Raw genomic sequence first — 21,775 nt, 5'->3', positions numbered from 1 at the left:
GCACTGTAAAAATTCCTTAACGAACTTGTGCATGGTATTTGATCAAAGATATGGCTAATATTTCAGGCCGTGTAATTTGTTTTATTCACTATAAATTCTCTCAATTCACCTTTTAAAAGGCTGGCAATTACCTCTTAGTAACATAAATGCTCCACTGTCGAACTTGAAGATTTTTTGCCTGAGCTGTTTTTAATTCGTGTTTTGTGTTTTTCTGAATATAACGGAATGTCGATCATTCAAATTATCTGATTTACGAATACCACTGGAACAAAAGTGGCTATATTATGCTAACTTGCATCAATTTTCTAATTATAGGGTTTCATATTTACTTAACAGAAACTGAAGACCTCAAGTACTTTGCAAAGTTATTTAAGGTAGGCCGTAAGCAGACCATCGTTTTTTTGACATTTAGGTACAATTGCAATTTTTGGTACAAATTAAACCATTAAATTCTATAGGTGACCTTAGGCACTGTCGCTTTCAAGTGAATCTAAACCATTACTACAATACTTAAGATTTTCTGCGGTTAAACAAACATTTCCACAGAATTTAAACCAAATATCTTGAGATGTTACAAATACTTTAAACACCTAATAAGGCTTTTCAGCGATTCCATGAGCTCTCTTGTTTGCATGGGGTTTATTATGATGTGATGGTCCATTTTTCTGCTTTTAAAACTAAGTTGCAAAATTCCTATGCAAAATCTGAGCATATTAAACAATTTACGTCTTTCTTTTAACATGTAATAGTTATTGTGTATTTTTTATTTACTAAACCATTACATTTGAGAGGTTTATTATGATGTAATGGTCCATTTTTCTGCTTTTTAAGCTAAGTTGCAAAATTCCTTTGCGAAATCTGAGCAAATTGAAAAATTTGCGCCTTTCATTCTTTCGTTTTACATGTAAAAGTTATTGTTTATTTTTGATTTACTAAACCATTAAATCTGCATTAGCATTACCCATAATCCATCGAATGAACCCATTAGCCATCAAAATTCCACTATCAATCACTCTCGTAATAATTCAGATAATGGTCAAAGACTAAACTTATATTGTCTAAAACACATATGGGCCACATTTCAATAATGATCCGGAGGCTTAAGATGGTAAACTTCAAGGCATAACCTGTTTTTTGGGGTAAACTGAGTTTAGATTAATACAAAAACAAAATTTAATAAAAAAAAATAGCGAAAGAAAAAATTAATATTGTGTAGATTTTGCACTATTTAGTGCAGGATAAGGTTTCAGACTAATTTATTTTGTTTATCTTATCGAAGCGAGTCCCTGGAACATTGACATTGTACTAAGCGAAATACTTTTCAGTGTAAAGGTATAGACACCTCCATTCTAACATTAAAACCCAAACTATTTTATTGTTTTTAAGCTTATCAGCACTTTAAATCAAGAGGGCTTATCAGTATTTTTAAGTTCTCAAAGCACTCAAAAGGTATCAAAGAGGAAATTGTTGCCAAGATTATTCTTGAAACTTCATTATCAAGTGGTGTTCTGGTGAAAAGGAGACTACCACAGATTGGAGATTTTTCCAGGGAAGCATGAGTTACTAAACCTGGAATCAGCAACATAGCTAACAAGGGAGATAAGTAAAGAAATTTCCTGGATTTTTTTTATTGATAAGTGATTGATCTTTCATTGAAAGCAACAGGGGAGGCAAGTTAAGATATTTCCTGGAAATTTCCAATGATGAGTGACTAACCTTTGATTAAAAAAGAAGCACAGATAACAGGGGAGGTAAGTACAAATATTTCCTGGAATTTCTGGTGATGGGTGATTCGACCCATGATTGAAAGCAATGCAGCTTACAAGGGAGATAAGTACTGAGATTTCCCAAAAATTTCTGACAATGAATGAAAACCTTTGGAAATCAGCAACATGCAGGGAATTGGAGAAATTTCAGGATAGATTGTATATATTGGAATAAAAAGCTGGGTCTTGCTTCATTAAAGTCTTTCAAAAAACAACAGTTGACAGCATCTAAAAACATTTATATATGTTCATGCAGATCGACCAACATGTTTAAATGAATATCGTAAAAAAAAACTATGACCATACTGTTTTGTTGTTTAGAAATTTTAGTGACCATCTTAATTGTGGCTATTTCTGATATTCAGTAATTTTAAAAATTGATGATTTTTTTTTATACAATTTATTGAGCTTTGACATGCACACAAAATAAATCTACACTTAGACTGGTTATGATAATGTTTCATCTCCCCCCTCCTTTGTCTGATCTGCCACCCACCCACACCAATGTTCTCTCCCCCATCTGTGCCCATATCACCTGTCCAGGTAGCCCAGGTGCCTGGGCTCATACCCGACACCCGAGCCAACCACAACCCTGTCTCCCTTTCTCAGAAAACAAACAAATCCGAGAAACACTGACTGGATACAACCATGCCATATCTACTTATATGAAACCCTTTAGTTTAAAGTATTAATGCACTGAACCCTCAAAATATGCCTTGTAATTTCTGTGATTCATGGCTTTCTGTGGTTAAATTTCAATTTAATAGCTGGCCTTTCTTGGGAATATTATGAAATGAGCTGTACATGAAAATTGTACAGAGAATGTATGATAAACACACAGTTCAAGTAAAGAGGTGTTCTATTTCAAAACAGTTTTCAGTGATTCATATTTAAGTAGGAATACTTGTTATATGTGTTATTAATCATGGGGTTAATTGAGGCATGCTTCAAACAGAATTATTGTAATTTAATAACCCTGGAAAATATTGAGATCTAAAACCTACATTTACTGGGATAAATAACTCACAGTTAACATGACCTGTAACAATTACCATGCATCCTTGAACAAAACATAAACACTATCTAGTCTTATTAATATATTTATTAGAATCAAATAGACTTAATTATTAGTCATACACTATCTATCACTTTTGTAGGTTATAGCTCAGGTTCATAGGTGCTAGAATTAGTGAGTCAGAGATGGTGAAACAGTTTTTGGGGCGAATATAAAAATTAATTAATATCTTACCTCCTACATAAATTACGCTATACGACTGGTCTAGGGCGATCACATGGAGGGGGTGTATAATCCATGTACCCCTTGAATTTTTATAATTAATGATACTCAGTAAGATATCATCCTTACCCAGTTAGTACTTAGGGATGTATGGAATATACACTCAGTGGTTTTAAACCACAACCAAGCTTCATACACTCATGGTATGAAACCACTAAGGGAGTATATCCCTTAATCAACACCCCCCCCCCCCCTTCCCAAGCACCCCAGCTAGGAACAGTGTAACTAATAATACCTCAAACTGATACTGCCACCTATGCACAGATTATGCTTTTATGATCGATTATAAATAGGTTCACACACCCTCAGTCAAAAAATGTTATACTCCGAAGTTTATTAGACAATAGCTATTACTTACATATATTAACTACATCTTCTACAGATAACACTTTAAATCAAATGCTTTTAACGTTTATAGACAGGACTAAAAGAAACAGGAGTGAAGCAGAGTGAACGCCAAAGCTTGTCCACTTGTTTTTTTCTAGTAATTGTGCACCATGTTTCTTTTGAATATCTCAATTTTGTTTTGAGTTATGGCCATGGTTTAAGTATCTGCACTTAGGGACAGCTATAATGACGCAAAGGCTATATAAGGTATGACAATACCACTGCTTTTCTTCTATAAAAAAGACGAAAGAAACATTTATAATATTTTTTTATCAAAGAAAATTATGGGATACAAATGATTTCATTCCCTTCTTCAATGTACTGTTAATACGTAGGAGGTAAAGGATTAGGGTTTATGGTCTGTTTCTAACATAACGTCAGCTTTTAAACTGCTTGCATGCAATAGCTTACCTAGCAGCCAAATGCCAGAATGACCTTTAAAAATCACACACAGATATATATATATACATACATACATACATGTACAAACTAGAAAATTTTATCTACATGACTTTGTACACCACAAAAAAGACATTGCGTAAACCTCAATTCTCATTTTAGAAGTACACTAGACATGGACAACAGATCAATCCTCCTACACAATTTTCAACTTGAAAGTACCAAAAACAGGATACAAAAAAAGATACTCGCAGTTATAATATTGATATTTGATTTAAACACCCAGATTTTAAAAAAGCTTTTTAATTCATGATATTTCTTTTCTTGAACTAATATGACCTACAACATAATTCATTTAATCAAAATAGTTAATCTGAAATATTTTCAACAGACAGAACAATAATTTCAATTCAGTCACAGACAACAAATGTTCATTGTTGAAAAAAATCTTAAAGCAACCACACCCCTCAAGCCTAAACTTCAACTTGTCCCTTTATCTAAAACTCAACTACTTCAGAGATTTAATGATCATTTAAAACATTGATTGATTTATGAATTTGGTAATTTTATCCACAATTTGAAAATCTCTTGAACTTGTGCATCAAATAAATACCCACCATTGTTCGGCATGACGATGACTTCAAACGTACGGGATCTGACTGTGTCCCCCCCTATATTCTGATTCACAGCCTCACACTCAAACTTGCTTGTCTCCGTCATATTTTCTGCTATCAAAACGGAGACCAAGATCGTGTCCACCACTTCCCAATTTTCGTCTATTCGAACTTTGTGCAGCCTTGGTTCAATTATCTGAAAATAGGTAAAATTTATGGTTATTCATTATTTGAACAAAATTCAACTAGAGCTGTCACAGGAATGATGAATACCCCCATACGCCACCTTGTCACTGGAATAGTAAACCAATTCTGTGTATAGGGGCCACAACTCTTATCAAACATTTGTGGATTGTAACCTGGGTCAAACTTGACCTGTATTTTAGTGTTAAACACATGTTCTAAAAATTATTAATAAATCCATTGTACCTTTTCATTTATTGAAATATATCATTCAAACTTCAAGTTTTGACAAATTCTAAGTTGAAAAGGGGCCAGAATTCTGTCACTTTTTATCATTTGTAAACAAGGTAAAACTTACCTGTATTCTATTTTTTTTAATATATATGCCAAAAACAATTTAAATCTGTGGACCTATTTTATAGAATGATTTCTAGTTCAAAATGGAGTATCAACAATGAGCATTTAAAATACCTATTTTCTTTTATATAGCTTGATTGTGAAAGCTCACATTTGAAACCTAGCCGAGTACTGCATGGTGATCATTTTCAGATACCACCAGGAATTGCCCAAGGTGGATCCCAGGAACCCTTTGATGAGAGGTCAGTGATTTTTTTAAAATTAATTTCACCGTCTTGCTGTGCCTTCCAAATTGGATTTTTTTTTTTTACTTTGGAAAATATACAAAATCATGCTATTAAAAATAGCAAATATACATGGTTTTACTTTTTATGCATACATTATGCTGTAAAAGAGCTAGTCAAGATTTTTTTGATTTTTTTGATAATTTCATTGCTATTTTATTCATTCACAGAATCTGTATTTAATTAACTGGGAAGACATCATGACTTTTGGGGAAAAAATAACATTTTTTCGCTAGGGGAAATGCTAGAGGAGAAGGCAGTAAATTGCACCAAAAAAATCACTGGAGGCAGACACTTGTTGTCATACTACCACACCCTCAATGAGTATTACACAATGATCTATCTATTGTATCTACTTTTTTTGACACTTTTAATGATTTGGGATATATTCATTGTCTTTAATTGAGCTGTGAACTACAATGTAACTATGATATAGCCTTCTTTTATTTATATAAGCACAATTTACACAGCCATAAAATATCAATAGCTTTTTATTAAACAAAAGTTTCTTTATACGTCAGTCATTCAAATTGGAATTTTGGATGAACAAGCCTATATAAGATCCTATATTATTGCTTGGCATCAATTTTTTTTAACAAGCCCTGCTATAAAAAAATCAAGAATTGAAGGAAGCCCGGAAGGCATTTTGCCAGTGCACCAGGGCTTGCGGGCTTGTGCTTATTTCAAACACTGAGACATGAGGTTTAGTTTTGCCATAACATTGAAGCTCTAATAAATACTATCATTACTGCGGAAAGCATGAGTTCAACAAGTTCTAAATTAATTCATTATAAAGAACACCACAACCTACAGTAAAGATAATATTCAATCATCTTTTACATAAATAACTTTACCACAACAAATAACATTAAGTAACTTACTAAATAATAATTCATGTATATTTTTGGTGTTCTGAATGATTAAAAAGACGGCAGGCTGTTGGCAGACTGGTGTTCACTAATTATTTAGAAGACTAAAACTTAATGCTAACTTTTTAAGTGTTGACAGTGTGACAGTGTGAATGCTGCAGTTGAGCCGAATTTCTTATTGTCAGACCTCTTCTAACAGATTAAATGTGAATCTGTTCAGCGATCGCATTGGAAGACGCATGATCGTGATTATTCAACATCCTTACAATACAACCTATATTTTCAGCCAATGAAATTGCAGATCGGCAATCATTAAGAACTAGGCTAAATCATTAAGAATTTCACCTTTAGCGGGTTTTTAAATGTCCGCCTAATTCCACTCAACCAATATGCACTCTCTGCATCAGATTTTGCGTTGACAATGTGCTAGCCAATGAGGTAGCATTCTAAGACAGTTAGATGACCTGAAGTAATATTTTAATGATTAAGAAGGGCCCTTTTGCTGTCCTCACTCTGCCCATTCTTAATCATTAAAATGTAACTTCATGTCCTCTAACTATTACTTGTGAAGCAAAATCAGCTACATGAATCATGATTCAACACCTTATATTCAATTGGAAAAAAATTGACAATAATATTGAATATGAGCAGGCAATATTGAAGATTTGATCACTATATTGACAAAATCAGAGATGGAAATTATTTATTAACAAGTCAATATTATTAGTATCCTACTGAAGAGAATGGTTTTCGAAGTAAATATTTTAGTACAATGATTTCTGATACTGTTGCCAAAAAATATTTTTATTTATTCGGTATTATTATCAATTTTATTGATTGGGAATGAGCCATTTTGATCTTGAAAACACTCTGGCACTTGGCTCAAAAATGGTTCCAAAAGATTTCATCACCTAACAAAAACCCTCCTGGCACACAAAGTTGGCATTCTGTGACCTATCAGAGCAGCAGACAACAAGTCTGACCAACTGACAGGAAGATGGATTTTTCAGACATTTGTCAGGCTAACCAGACAAACCAGGGGAGACAATCACCCACAATACCTCATTGTGAACAAGGACTTAGAGACATCTGTCATGAATGTTATGAAAAGTTTGGAGTCATATTGGCAGACACCAGAACTCAATTGGAACCACCTGTTGAGTGCTACAGAGATCATGTTTTGCCAACACAGGTCCTTATAGAATGTTGTCTCGAAAATTAACCTTACAACAAGGAATCATTCATCAATAACTATGAGGACCAAAAAATAAATTTACTTGGTTAGGGTTACATCCTTTTTAAACTCAGGTAGGGTAGGTACTGTAGGCTTTTTTATGTATTTTTTATTTTTTATAGTCTTTACATAAGAACGTAACTGTCATCATTCGTGTCAAAGCAATCTTCGGTATAAATTATTCTTAAAAGGTTCAAAACCACTTATTTAAACACACACTAAAGAAAACGTAAAAAAAGGTAGGGTCTGCGCCTATTTCATATGTTGGGTTCGGTAACCCAACCCAAATGTTGCTGTTTTTTTGGCCTGATTAGTACTGTACAACTTTTTACCTAGTACAATAGCTGGTTGAGATCCAACAAGATAAAATAACTTATTATATATATCTTTCAATTATTAGACGGAAGCATTTAAACAAATAAATGGTTATTTATGTGCCACTTAACTTACTATCATTTATATTATTATAATTATACAAGTAAATACCTAACATCTCACAAAACTTACCTTTAATTTACAATTTTTTTTAAATCAACAAGTTCAGGGAAGGTTTCAAATCAAGCTTATGGCAAGCTTTATAACTTTTTTATTATGAGTTTTATACAATATTGTTATAAATGGCAACAAATGTAAGATCTTTTTTATCACACAAAACATTTGTTACCAAATAGGATTTGATTCATTTTCGGGCAAAAAAGTAAGTAGAGAAAATTGAAGCATTATAGTTATAAAAGTTTTATAACACTGAGTGCACATGTTATATATAAATATAATATGTAATGGTTGAATTTTACTAGCAACAAGCAACGTCAAAGTTTTGATCATAATTAGTTATGATGATTGATTCCTGATTGTAAAATTTATTTTTCGAGACCTGTCATCAACGCATGGTGAAAAATAATCCAAAAAATAAATAAAATGATGTTCTCCCAACTTTGATATGAGGCTGATTTTCAATCCATAAAAGCTAGCGTCATTTATGTAACAAAAGGGTTCCCAATCTCATTTCCATGGTTTAACTTACAGAGATGCCATTTTTCCTCCACTGAATGGCTGGCGCGGGGATCCCTCCAGCCTTGCATGTGAGCCTTACGTCCTCAAGCTCCGGAACCATCAGTTTCCCTGATGAAGGCCATGTCTGGATGATCTCCACCTCAACTGCGGGAAAAAGCAAATATCATTAGCTAATTTGGTAAGAAAAAAAGCATTGACAAACATCATTTGGTTTAATCTTGCATAGCAAAATTTAAATAATATTTCATCAAAAGTTGTAAACTCGTAATGAACTGTTTAAAAGCGGAGATATTTCATCACTAGGGCATTCAGGAATTACTTTCGACTGTAGGGTTGACACAACTCACGAGCCTAGACCCTGACTCACACCCTCGAATAATTGGTAAAACAGATTATTGAATGTTTTGCCACATGAATGTCATTCATCACATACTCTCCACACTTAGTTTGCACCACATCTGCAGATACTGACTAAGGCCAACAAAAACAAAACTGGGGGTTCTAAGACTACCACACTAAATTTGCACCGTATCTGCAGATACTTACTAAGGCCAACAAAAACAAAACTGGGGGTTCTAAGACTACCACACTAAATTTGCACCATATCTGCAGATACTTACTAAGGCCAACAAAACTGGGGGTTCTAAGACTACCACACTAAATTTGCACCGTATCTGCAGATACTTACTAAGGCCAACAAAACTGGGGGTTCTAAGACTACCACACTAAATTTGCACCGTATCTGCAGATACTTACTAAGGCCAACAAAAACAAAACTGGGGGTTCTAAGACTACCACACTAAATTTGCACCATATCTGCAGATACTGACTTAAGGCCAACCAAAACAAAACTGGGGGTTCTAAGACAATCACACTAAATTTGAACCACATCTGCAGATAATTAAGGCCAACCAAAACAAAACTGGGGGTTCTAAGACAATCACACTAAATTTGAACCACATCTGCAGATAATTAAGGCCAACCAAAACAAAACTGGGGGTACTAGGCCTATGCTTAATGCTTTAATGCTGGCCAGTATTCATAAAACATCTGAGTTCATTTCCTTACCTAAGTCATTTTCTTAAGTATCACATTGACCATATTATGTAATCCCTAAATCGAACATGTTTTTTTAACAATTCTGACATTCTTTATCAAACCCCACTTATTTATTCTTTAAAACATCGTTCGGGTAAGTCAAGTGACACCAAAAACATAAGTGCAATATTATTTGTATTGGCCTTTAAGCATGTGAATTTCACAGCTCACTGCTGATTACCAGTGATGGCAATGTAATTATTTACAGGAAAATGCATGTTACTTATTTCGTATTACATTGCACCAATACTTACTAAATGCCTTCTCCAGAGAAGTACAATTACGTTAATATGTTGCAGATTAACAATCGCGCAGATTAAACATAACCATGTGAATGTGGTTAAAATTATACGCTGCATTATTTTTTTATTAGACTTTATCACTTTGTAGTGTTGAAATTTGGAACACAATTTTATTATCCATTATTGGGTATTTAAACTGATTGACGATGGGCTATTAATCATAAGAGAACATGTAAAACATCTTTCCATTTTGAATTTTGGCTATATATAGGGCTGATTTTTCAGAAAGTTGTTAAATTAACCAACTTGTTAATGGCAGGGTTGTTAACTTTTAATGATGATATTTAAAAACAAGCAGAGCTGAATCAGTTGTCTCAATATGTTTGTGAAGTGTGCCACAGATAACAGTGATGTCCGTCGATAAAACTTTCAGAGTATTTAAGATTTGGAAGTTAACAACGATCACGTTAACAACATAGTTAACTTTAACAAAGATCTATACAATCTGTCAATAGAGTAACAAATCTCTTAAGCATATCCTGCCTGGTCTTATTTTTAATTCATGTTTAATAAAAAATAAAATTTATTAATAAAATGCTTCAATACATGTATTTGTCATACTACTGAAAATGGGAAAGATAAAAAATTCAGTAAAAATGACGGTCCTGCAGTTTTTCTTTCAAAAAAGAGCTATAACTAACCTTCGACGATGAGCAACACCGAATCGGAGTACAACACTTCTCGCCCACTCTCCACTCGACACCGATACGTTCCTCGATCTGACACTTTCACGTCCCTGAACCGAAGCGTCCCCGTGCTGCCGATGCGGTAGTTGATCCCGACACGCGGCATCTCTTCCTCATCGTGAAACCACTTTATGCGTGGTTTTGGTTCTCCAGCAGCCTCACAGTGCATCAGGTAGCGCGTGTTTTGGAGGACGGTAGCGTTCTTTGGGGGACGAGTAATAAGTAGTTCTAAAATGGATAAATATATAGACTTATTTGGGATTTTTAATTAATTTTAGCACATAAGAATTAAAGAACCCAAATAATTTACTTTAAGGATTCCAATAAAAAATCATGTCTATTTTACATGCCTCAGGTGAGCCAGGCTTTTGGTTTTACTGAAGAGGTAGTTTTTTAAAAGTGACACTCCTATTTTAAATCAATACATATACACATGTATAACAAACCTAAATCTTGAGTGATAAGTCTTTTAACTACTTACTAAATACCGTAATACATTTATAGAAAATATTAATTACTGATAACAAAATAGTGACCGTGTATTGAATAGCTGAAAATGAACAATATTAAATGACTGGTGGGTCCTAAAAGATTTACAGTGATCAACTATGTCTCTTAAGGTAGAAATACCGTGTTTTCTGCACCTTTCATTCAAATTAAACACGGTATCCTTAATATAAGAACCACTGTTTTCAATATTTATTCATCCTTTTCAGAACATTTAAATAATTATCAATATAATTGTGGTACATCTTTTTGGGAGTAAGAGTGCATGTTAAACAATATTTACATTGCATGGCTCAATAAAATGACAATCTATTTTTACATCAGATACAATGAACACATTAGAAGTTACATCTACATTATGCGATAAGAACCACAAATGGTAAATGGTGCACTTATTTCGTTTTTATGGAATTTACCAGAGTTTAACACACTGCAGTGTATTTTTTTGGCCCTATTTAGGGCTGAAATTCGGCCCCATTCCCCTCCTGAAAAAATCATATAATTTTCCACAACCTGGAATTTACCAGATTTTAACACACTGCAGTGTATCTTTTTGGCCCTATTTAGAGCTAAAATTCGGCCCCATTCCCCTCCTGAAAAAACATATATTTTTCCACAACCCAGGTAAAAAAATATATTATTAATTTTTTGAGGACCATTGTCATTTAGAAATTGCAGCAATTAAGTGCCATTCATGAATATACTCATAGGTTTGTTGAATTAAAGGTTAGAAAAAATGTTAAACATTATAAATATCATGTCAGAATTTTCCCCCTTTTTGCTAAAACAACACTAATTGTCCCCCTATCATAGGGCCCCGCTGACTGTGACTCCCTATTAAGTTGAAAAAAACACTGCACTGGGTATACAAGGATATGGGGTGTTTTTCTAACCAACTATGGGCCAAAGTTTCTCATTGCTTAATCATGCACTCCCTCCAGAAAGATGAAAAGAAAGTTCCCAATTAATCTCATAAAAAAATGGACCCCCAAACTGTATTTTTGAAGAAACCGGATTTGGTGAGTTCTAATAGAATCAAACTTTATTACATTGTTTTATCTTTTCTGTCTTTTTTTTAAAACATGCATTCTTGTAACCTTTTGTACTACGCAAAATTTGAATTCCTATATTTTTTTTTAAATTACACATATTTCCCTATCAGACACCATTCCTAAAATGGTGAAAAAAGAACTGATATGAATAAATAAATACATGTATTTAAACATGAACTTCAAAGGAATCATGTGGCAAGGAAGAAATATAGCGAAACACATTAAATAAATAGTAAATACTTTAAGTTCATATAGCGAGAAATTGTCAAGTAATAATAATGCAATTAATCCATGCCTAATTTCCTGTGTTCACAGCGGAGGGGAAAGTGGTTATAATCGTGATATTGTATTTCGATCAACTGTCGTACTAGCTCGTGTAATGGTACCGAATATTTCCTCTTGTTATAATTTTTTCATATAATTATCAAATTTCTATGCTCTAAATTTTATTTGTAAAGTTCAAAATGGATGGCATGAAATTATTTCACAGGAATGAAATGAATGAACAATTCATTTTGGACTGAACAAATAAAGGCATGCGATGCCACTGTATTCACGAAATGATTTTTTTACATTACATATATTTTTTCGGCTTTAGAAAAACAACAGGGTTTTGGGGCGTTAGACGACTATCATGAGCCTTTTAAGTCATACTTGCTAATTTAAGTTATGTTGAAGGGACTAGACACCAAATGATACAATTGAAAGAAAAAAGAAAAATTGTCAAAACATTAAATTAAATTGATAGCGTTGTGTACAACGCCTTGAATCTTACTTACTGATCAGATTATCACATCGCTTTCAACACATGTACCTGTCGCAGTTTTTGTGTATTTTTCCAATGCGAAATTTAATGGCTTTGTCTACCACGTAAATCCTTGTTAATATAAAGATAGGGTCGGTATATGAATCTGTACTAATTAGGTGACTTTCACATGCTAAATATACACACTATAAACTTGGAAACCATTATACGCTAAACAGGTAAACTCGACTGAGACAGCCACAAAATTTTCTTTTAATCATGTAAAATGATATATTATCGGTCTCCTACTAGCTGCATGGCATTGACAATTCTAGGCTTGTTTTGAAGAAATATTGTATATGCCTATAATTGGATCATCTGGTGTCTAGCCCCTTTAAGGCCTTAAAAAAATATTTCAGTTTAGGACAACAGTCCCAAAAATTCTACATATGGCAAGGGACAAAGTTATGTGGTTTTTTGTATGTGTTTTTTAAGTCCAATCAAACAACAAAGTAACTAAGTCATAAATGTTTGATACCATGACATTTCTGTATATTATGTATAAAATAATCAACACAAATAGATTTCACGTAATGGTCAACAAAATTAAAATTGGAAAATCTCATTTTTTTTATCTTAGTTAAAAGACCATCTAGGGCTGAGGGGTTTTGCCAGGAGCGGTTGGGTTTTCCTTAACATTTCAATCTTATTTTATGATATTATTCTTTATATAATTTATATAATGTTCATGTATATTATCTGAATAAAGTAAATGAGCATGTGAAAAATACCTCCTCTTTTAAATTTCTTTAGCAAGAGCAAGTTAGAATAAAATTCTAAAAATTGTTGAATGATATACATGTATAAGAAACGCCCCTTTTTGAATCAAAGTGGCAATGATGTGATAAATAATTCAGGATAACATGATGAACTAAACAAACTTGTTTTGATCTTTTAGACAAACATCTTTCTTATACACACTTGTTTTTTCTGCTAGTTTAATACACTACAGCAAGTGTTAAATTGATTGTCTTGATCATGCTGAATATTGAAATGCTATATGTAAGAGAATGGCTTTACTAAATTTTACTCAAATTTTAGAAAATTTGAAGTAAATTAATTTTAGAAATGTTATGCGAACTATTTTAAGCCTAATTATGTGTCTGTCCTTTGTTTCAGAACTAACGGTGCAAGTGCGTATTTACATGATATCAATGAAGCGTTAAAGAAATAGCGATTCCTGAACAGATAAATACAGCCCAATGAACATCAAAACATAGTTTTCTGTGATCTTCATTACTGCATTGAGTATATAAAACTGTATTCAGTTGAAGATTTTTAAGCGATTTTTAAACACGACAAGAGCAAACTAAGTGTGATATACCTCCAACAGAGTTAAGGTATTTACAACCTGTTTTGAATTCAAAGTATTCGCCCATAACAGAATCAGGTCAATAGATAGCTAGCTATACCTACAAATGGGAAAATACATTTTAGCCTTATTAAAAAGGTGATATAGTACAGGCCCGGCAAATCATACAAGCAAATCTTAAATACTTAATTTGAAATATTTAACTCTGATGTAGGCCTATCTATTATAACAATCCGATATTTAAAAACAAGCCCGGCCTTAACAAGGGCATACTCTGAGAGCGCCCGGGGAAACCAATGATTCATGTTGCACCCAAAATGGCAAGTGCCAAAACCTTGAAAAAATGGGGCTAGTGTTTTCTTAAAAAAAAAATCCAACAATTTGGAAAGGGGGTCAGTGCCATTCTGATTGGATACAAATGAGTCATTTTCAATAAATTTTGAATGCTTTAATGCTTTAAAAAATATTTTTTAGACTAAAAATATAAAAGAATGTGGTCAAGATTGTTTCTTGATGAATACACAAACTATACCATACACAAAATGGGTCCATTTTTATGTTTTGGCGTATTTTTTTCAAGACAAAAAGGGAATTTCATTTTCACATTTTGGAAAAAACGTACATATTTTAACATTAAAAACTAATTCATTTCAGCTCAACTATGAAGGCGCTTTGAGTTGATCACTAAGAAGCAAGTCTATTTCTGGGTAAAAATCAGTACTAGCATTTTTCATCCAAGATCAAGAGAATGAGGCTCAAACTAGTGTTGGGAATCAGTTCCAGTTTGACTATCGATGAACAGTTCCACTCAAGTAACCGGTACAATCGGTTTTTGACTATACCGTAATTGTAGTTTTATTCTTGTACAATAACTAATAATCCTTAACTATGGTTATGTTATGCGTATGTTATTTAGTGTGGATGTTGCATTCCACCATATTGTTAGCGATAACAACTCAACACTTCCGAATACATATACGAACTCAAAGGAGAAAATTGGCGGATATTAATCAAACCCAATAATGAAAGGAAAGAAGAAAAACAACTCGCCAGTTAAATTCATGATCGCTTATGCCCAAATACAATCGATTGTCACCAATTTCAAGCCCAACCGTTCAATTTTCGATAATAATCGATCATCTGAACAGCACAAGCTCAACCTCACAACTTCTTGGGTGGGAGACGGACATTTATGAACCTACAAACATGTATTAGGAACATGAAAAGAGACAGCCCTTGGATGTTTTTAATACCCAGATTCATGCTACTTTAATGCCAAAAATTATGTGTTTAGTTACATGGCACTAATTTGGTTCAGTGTCTGACTTACAAAATGGCTACATTTACATTTCTTTACAAATGACTCTCACAACTTCAAGTGCATTTGACAAATATTTTGACAATGTGGCACATTGTTTGATATTACAAATTATACAACTGTGGTGATTTTTACACTGCAAATAGTTGTAGTGGTGCCAACTTTTTTTCAAATCTCTGGGAATCTTGCCAATATGGGCAAAACCAGGCATTGTATGTAATATTTGTTCAAAGTCTATGTAAAGATTGAGTAAAATTAACTTGTAAAGAATTCATATCTTCCGAACAATTAAAGTGTACTCGGGGACATTTCTGACCCAACAAATATCAGTGTTATTTTCAACTGACAATATAGTGTTATCAAGTGGTCTTGCGACAACTGTTTCCAAAACCAGACATTTTTTTCTTTCATCTTGAAAAGAGATTTACACATCCAAAGTATGCACCAAAATCTAATTTCAGTGTTAGATAATTATGATAACCTTAAAATTATTTCATAGGAAAACATTTATCTATCATGTGGCCGCGAAGAGTGCTGCCAAGGTTTTTCTGAACATTTTACCAGTTGACCTATTTTTTGTTCAAACATAATACTGTTTACATATTCAAACTTGACCAGTAGTAGAACTTGATTTACATTCAGACAAAATTTCATGAATATTGGGTAGTAAATGGGACCCCTGAAATATTTTTTAAAAATATGACCTAATGACCTATTTATTACAATAGATATTCTTACTAAGTTTCATGACATTTGGTAGAAAATCTGGCTCCTTGAGAGTAAACAAAGTTTTTCTTATGCTTGTACATATAACATGACCCATAACTATACTTGACCTAAATTTGATTGACCAAGTTTATGAAGATAAAGAAAAAAAAAAGACTTTTGAGTATACAGTTCTCACCTAGTATGTCATTGTCAGATCAGACATTACCTAAATTTAAACTTGAATTTGAACACTCTGTCTCCCGCAATTGACATTGGCTGAAAGTGTGTGTTTTAAAATGTTGTCTGATTTGCAATATTTGACCTAATGACCTACATGTACTTTCATATCCCATTTTTTAACAGATGACCTTGTAACCTACTTTTGATAAGACATGGCCCATTTTCAAACTTAAATTAAATTACAGACTGAAGAACAATTTCAAAAGCTTATATATGAGGGTTAAACCCAGGCCTCAAAGAACATGACCTAAATGCAGGGTCACTTGCAATGCAGGGGAGTGACCCTGAAAATCTACTCGCCCTGCACAAAATTAACATGTTCACAAACAATAAAACACATTAATTCCTTTGATAATAATATAATTATTAATGATTAATTATTTATTTTCTTCAATTCCCTGAGGAATTATCTACAACATATAATTGATTAAACAATCTCAACACTTGACCATATGCATTTGATAAAAAATCATATGAGGTCATATTTCCAGATTTGATTTGACTATTTACATTGGAATGTTTTTCGCAATCATTTTGTTTTACAAAAATAAATAAGATTAATATTTGAATCTGAAAAAAAGTATTCCCGTGGCGGACAAGTGTGATTGAATTTTTTCACGCCAGACCTTGAAATTCACTTGCAAATTTGAGCGGGTGAGTGCATTTGTTGAGGTCTGTACGCCCCCCTCCCAATCCCCGCAAGTACTCCAGTCCAAACAAATCTTAAGAAAATAATAGATATTTTTTAATTTGTATGTTTGCATATTGAAAACTGTCTTAACTGATGATATATTAGTTCTGCATACCGGATACAACTCTCTTGTTAAATGAATACTCTTAAAAAATCCTCAAATACTGCACGCCAAAATGGGATGGTTATAAAATAGCACAGACATGTAAAAGCAAATGAAATGCTCAGATGAGCTAAAAGAGCTTGCACAAACATAAAGAGTTTTTATTAACATAATGGATGTATTTTCTTTCTTTAAGCTACTGTGATTTCGAGCATGCATTTTACAAACATTCAATATACAGTTTATTTCAATGAGATGCATGTCAGTCTTTAATCCTTGGCATAACTTTGATACCAACATTCCAATAAATGACATCGTGCTTGAAACATAATTATGTTTTCATTAAAGATAATGCCAACATGCCTTTGTAGACTTATGCCAGCATTAAACTTTTCTTATGCCTAAAAGTCCTAAAATCGCAAATAAATACGAAAAGAACCAGATCAATCAATCAAGGTAGACATCAAAAGCGCCGCTAATTCTATACGAAAGGTGACAGGTCAATTCGTCCGAATATACATTACTCACCAGCGCTACAGAATGTCAGCATAAATCCTAAATATAGCCAGAGCTGGACCCCGTCTGTCATCCTACCAGACAATGCATGTGTTATCTGTAACATTTGTATCTTGAAATAGTCATTTTTTCGTAAATCCACAAATCTTTAATACACTAATTGCCAATTAGCAATACACAATATTCAACACATCTCTTAAGACGTAATCTGTCGGTTTACACTTCAATCCAACTAAAGAAAAACATATTTCACACGAGTTGTTTCACACAAATAACACACGAATTTTGACAACTATATTTTAAATCCAACTTTATCGTTTGACTCACTGATTTACCTTTATTTTCAAATGACAATTAGCACAATTAAATCACCTCATCTGTTTTTATAATAACACAAAACTTTCACAACTTCTGTCAACTGTCTATATGCCAGATTTAACCGTTTCGCTTGATGTATTATCACTGCGCGAACTTGTCAACTTTACTTGTCCACTGCGCATAATAAAAGCACATGTCCCGACAGATCGAAATGACAGGAGGTCGAGATTAACCAATCACCTGTGGGCTATATTTAGACAATAACACGTGCGTAAATATACTTTCTAATTTGGGAGAATTTTAAAAAGTGCCATTTTCGCCCTGAAGGTACGGACTTCACACAAATGATAACATTTCCCATCAGCAATGATGTTTATACCTTAATTAACTATTCCTGCAAGCGGTTATTCTGCACCAAACTTCATTAGCAGTAAATTAACGGACAAATTATGAGTTATTAGTTCCAAACACAAGAACGCGGAAATGTTAACAGGCCCGTAGCTACGTTTCTACCACGTAAAATGTGGGAATTATTTTTATTATTTGTGTTATATATTTAAACTTGTGACTGTGCAATTTTATCAACTCATACTTTTCGAAGACAGCTGAATCATGTTATCGAATAAAAAAATAAACTTGAAAATAAAAGTCTGAGTGTATCTCGTAATAAAAAATAATTAAAATATAATACCCATGCAATGCTGCGAACGATTTAATTTTTAAACATATTTAGTTCATTAACTTAACTTCTTTATCATCCTCAATATTAACCTTTTTTGCAGTTTTCCTATTATTCCCACTGCACGAGGCTTAGTACCAGACTCCCGTGCATTGTAGCACACGATTCTACCGCGATTTAGCCGAAGCAAGAACCGCCACTGCATTTTCTCTGATTATTCTTGCTGATTTGTAGATATAATCAGTGAAATGCCGATCATTAACATATTATCTCGACAATTTTACAGGAACTATCAGATAACTCGTCAATAACATGTTAGGACCATTATATAGATGTATGTATTGTATGTATGTATTTGCTCACGAATTCTCCGGAACGTCCCGCTGGGTTCAGTGACATATGGTTTGACAGCGCTGGGCTCATCAGCAATGCTAGGAACGCTTTTCATTTTCATGATGGATCAAAGTTGCTGTATATATTAGACAGATGGCCTCTGATGTCGTCACGTGGGCCTTATTCATTAAGCAGTATCTTACTGAACATTTTTAACATGGTGAACATTTCATTATTTTCGAAAACTTTTCTTTTGAAATGCTCTCTACTTTTGTATCGATTTTTAATGGTTTTTATTATTTAGACATTTTTCTTTTTCAGTTATATTTTTTTTGGAGCCGACCAGGCATCACAAGAAACGGACTTTACAAGTGTTATTGTTCTTTACAGCGAAATAAAGTGAAAACAACTCATCATCCTCTTTGTCCCCCCCCTCCTCCTCATCATCATCATTATCATCATCGACAGCAACAGCAGCAGCAGCATTATCATCATCATCATATAATGTTAACAACTGATTTGGGTTATTTAAAACTGGTAGTAAAACGTACACTTGACTCTGACTTAATCTAAGAACCGTCAACAACAAATTGTCGGCGTACTTGTCAGCATTTGCAAAGACAATTATATTGAAATCACAACTACAACAACACATCGTAGGCGCCTCTTTCGTGTTTTTTTTTTGTTGTGAGCATTTGCAAAGAAAATTATATTTTAAAAAAAAATCAGCAACAAATCGATGGCGCATCTTTCGTTCTTCTGTTTTGAGCATTTGCAACGACAATGACATTTAAACATTTGTCCTTCATGGTGCATGCTAGGATCATAGCCCCGGCTGCATGCAACCGTTTTTGTGATCAACCAAAATTTTGACAGAAATATTCATTTCACCTTCAGTGCCATATTTTCTGCTGTTCAATCCATCGTATGTCAAGCCAGTGAGCATGAAATAAGCTCAATGGTAGACAGATCAGGCGCTAAACGAGGCGTGTAAATAGCACCAGGAACATTATTTCCGAGACAAGTACAGCGGAAACATTTGTATTCTAGGAAGTGCCATTTCTCATTACGCGATTATGATTGTAGAAATGAGTGTAAACGTTGTCGTAAAAAGAGATTTATGTACCATTATAATTATGCCGTACTAATAGTATGTGTTTATGTTCCGCGTAAAACAAATGTTTAACTAGTTTTACACGATGGTGCCACCTGTAACAGCTGTTGATAAAACACTAGGCACAAGAAAAACCTGACGAAAAGATTTATTACTTTCAACGAAAATTGAACAGACGAGATAAAAACTGAAAAGCTATCAAAGAGCACTATCATTATATTCAAAAAACGAAAGCGTCCAACGCAATCCGTTTTTTTCTTCTAAATCGAATTAGTGACATAGCTCAAATAACATTTTGACCGGAGCGATAGGCCGTCCTCTCCATACGCCCTTTCTCATAACTATGAATACATGCACCAAGTTTCATGGTACCTTAATTTCTGTGTTTAAGCTCTGAAAGAGGGAGACATCTTGTTCTTTGCGTGTCTGCTGGGTTCCTGCATTGGGAGTCACTTTGTCTGCCGCAGAAGGCTTCGCAGCCGATGTCGGCACCAGGTTAGTACGATATTATAAATTGGTGGTAGTATCAACCAGATTTGGTGTTGTTGTTTTTTATAACCTTTTTTTGTACCAGCTCTGACTGATACCCCTTATTAGAACTAACTATTTGATATCGTTCACTGTTTTGTAATTTAATGCCGCTCTCATTTCCAAAACAAACGTCAGCGCGCACAGGACTTGGACACAATTTCAACGAAGTCAGTTCCAAAATGACTACGTTCGCGTACATTTCTTTGAAATATGCTTTGATTTATAGAGATTTATCAGTGAAATTAGATTTATAGTTCAGTGTTTTAAACAGTGAAATAACAGTTTGATATCTTTACGGTTTTGAAACATATGCCCTCTCTCAATTTCGAATTAAACGTCTGCGCGCAAAGGACTTTAAAACAATTTCAATGACGTCATTTCCAAAATTGCGTTACGTTCGCGTACACTTCTTTATATTTTTTTTTATGATTAATAGAGATTTATCATTGAAATTAACAATATATTTCACTGTTTTAAACAGTGAAATTACAAATTGATATTCTTTCGGTTCTGAAATTTTAGCCCTTTCTCACGTCCAAACATCCAAATCAAAAGTCAGCGCGCACAATGCTGGTACTCAATTTAAATGGCTCATTTCAACGACGTCATTTGTTTGTTTCAGTGCGAGATCTCAATATATTTCACCTCGTGCACATGAACACCAGAAGTAAATATTTCACTATTGGCTACGATTCTCCGTTATATATAGACTAATCAAACCATGCTAATGCAATTGAAATAAGTAGAATTGCATCTGTGTCAAAATAAGTAGCGAATCACCCAGTAAATCAGTAAATTGAACGAAGGTCGGGGGGCTATCTTGTCCAGCTAATTACAATCTCTAATCTAAACACAAGTGGTCATTAATGCGATCTCTGGGCAAACAGAAGCAGTATTTATCAAACAAAATCAGTGTTTACGGCCGGAGATATCGTTCTACTGTTGATCTGGTTCATATCTGTCCATCACACTGACCGCTTCCATCACACCGACCGCGTCTAATTCTGGCTAATGTTATTAACATAATTATTATGCATCATGTCCTCTAGCTGTTCTGT

General features: G+C 33.6%; 1 protein-coding gene across 1 annotated transcript in view; it reads right to left on the bottom strand.

Moving 5' to 3' along the window:
- Positions 1-18,184, bottom strand: part of LOC128214473 (muscle, skeletal receptor tyrosine protein kinase-like) — a 57,810-nt gene extending 39,626 nt beyond the window's left edge. Inside the window, exons 1-5 of the mRNA XM_052920961.1 lie at positions 17,755-18,184; positions 10,446-10,718; positions 8,415-8,548; positions 4,467-4,659; positions 3,862-3,885 (exon numbers count right to left, since the gene is read on the bottom strand). Of these exons, the coding sequence (XP_052776921.1) occupies positions 3,862-3,885; positions 4,467-4,659; positions 8,415-8,548; positions 10,446-10,718; positions 17,755-17,848 (718 nt within the window). The 5' untranslated portion in view covers positions 17,849-18,184. The remainder of the gene's footprint in view (positions 1-3,861; positions 3,886-4,466; positions 4,660-8,414; positions 8,549-10,445; positions 10,719-17,754) is intronic.
- Between the last annotated feature and the right edge of the window lie 3,591 nt (positions 18,185-21,775).

The sequence above is a fragment of the Mya arenaria genome, chromosome 13 (assembly GCF_026914265.1).
Source record: "Mya arenaria isolate MELC-2E11 chromosome 13, ASM2691426v1".
Taxonomy (NCBI): Eukaryota; Metazoa; Mollusca; class Bivalvia; order Myida; family Myidae; genus Mya; species Mya arenaria.
Note: the sequence above shows the minus strand (reverse complement) of the source record. Positions and strands in the feature narration are given on the sequence as shown.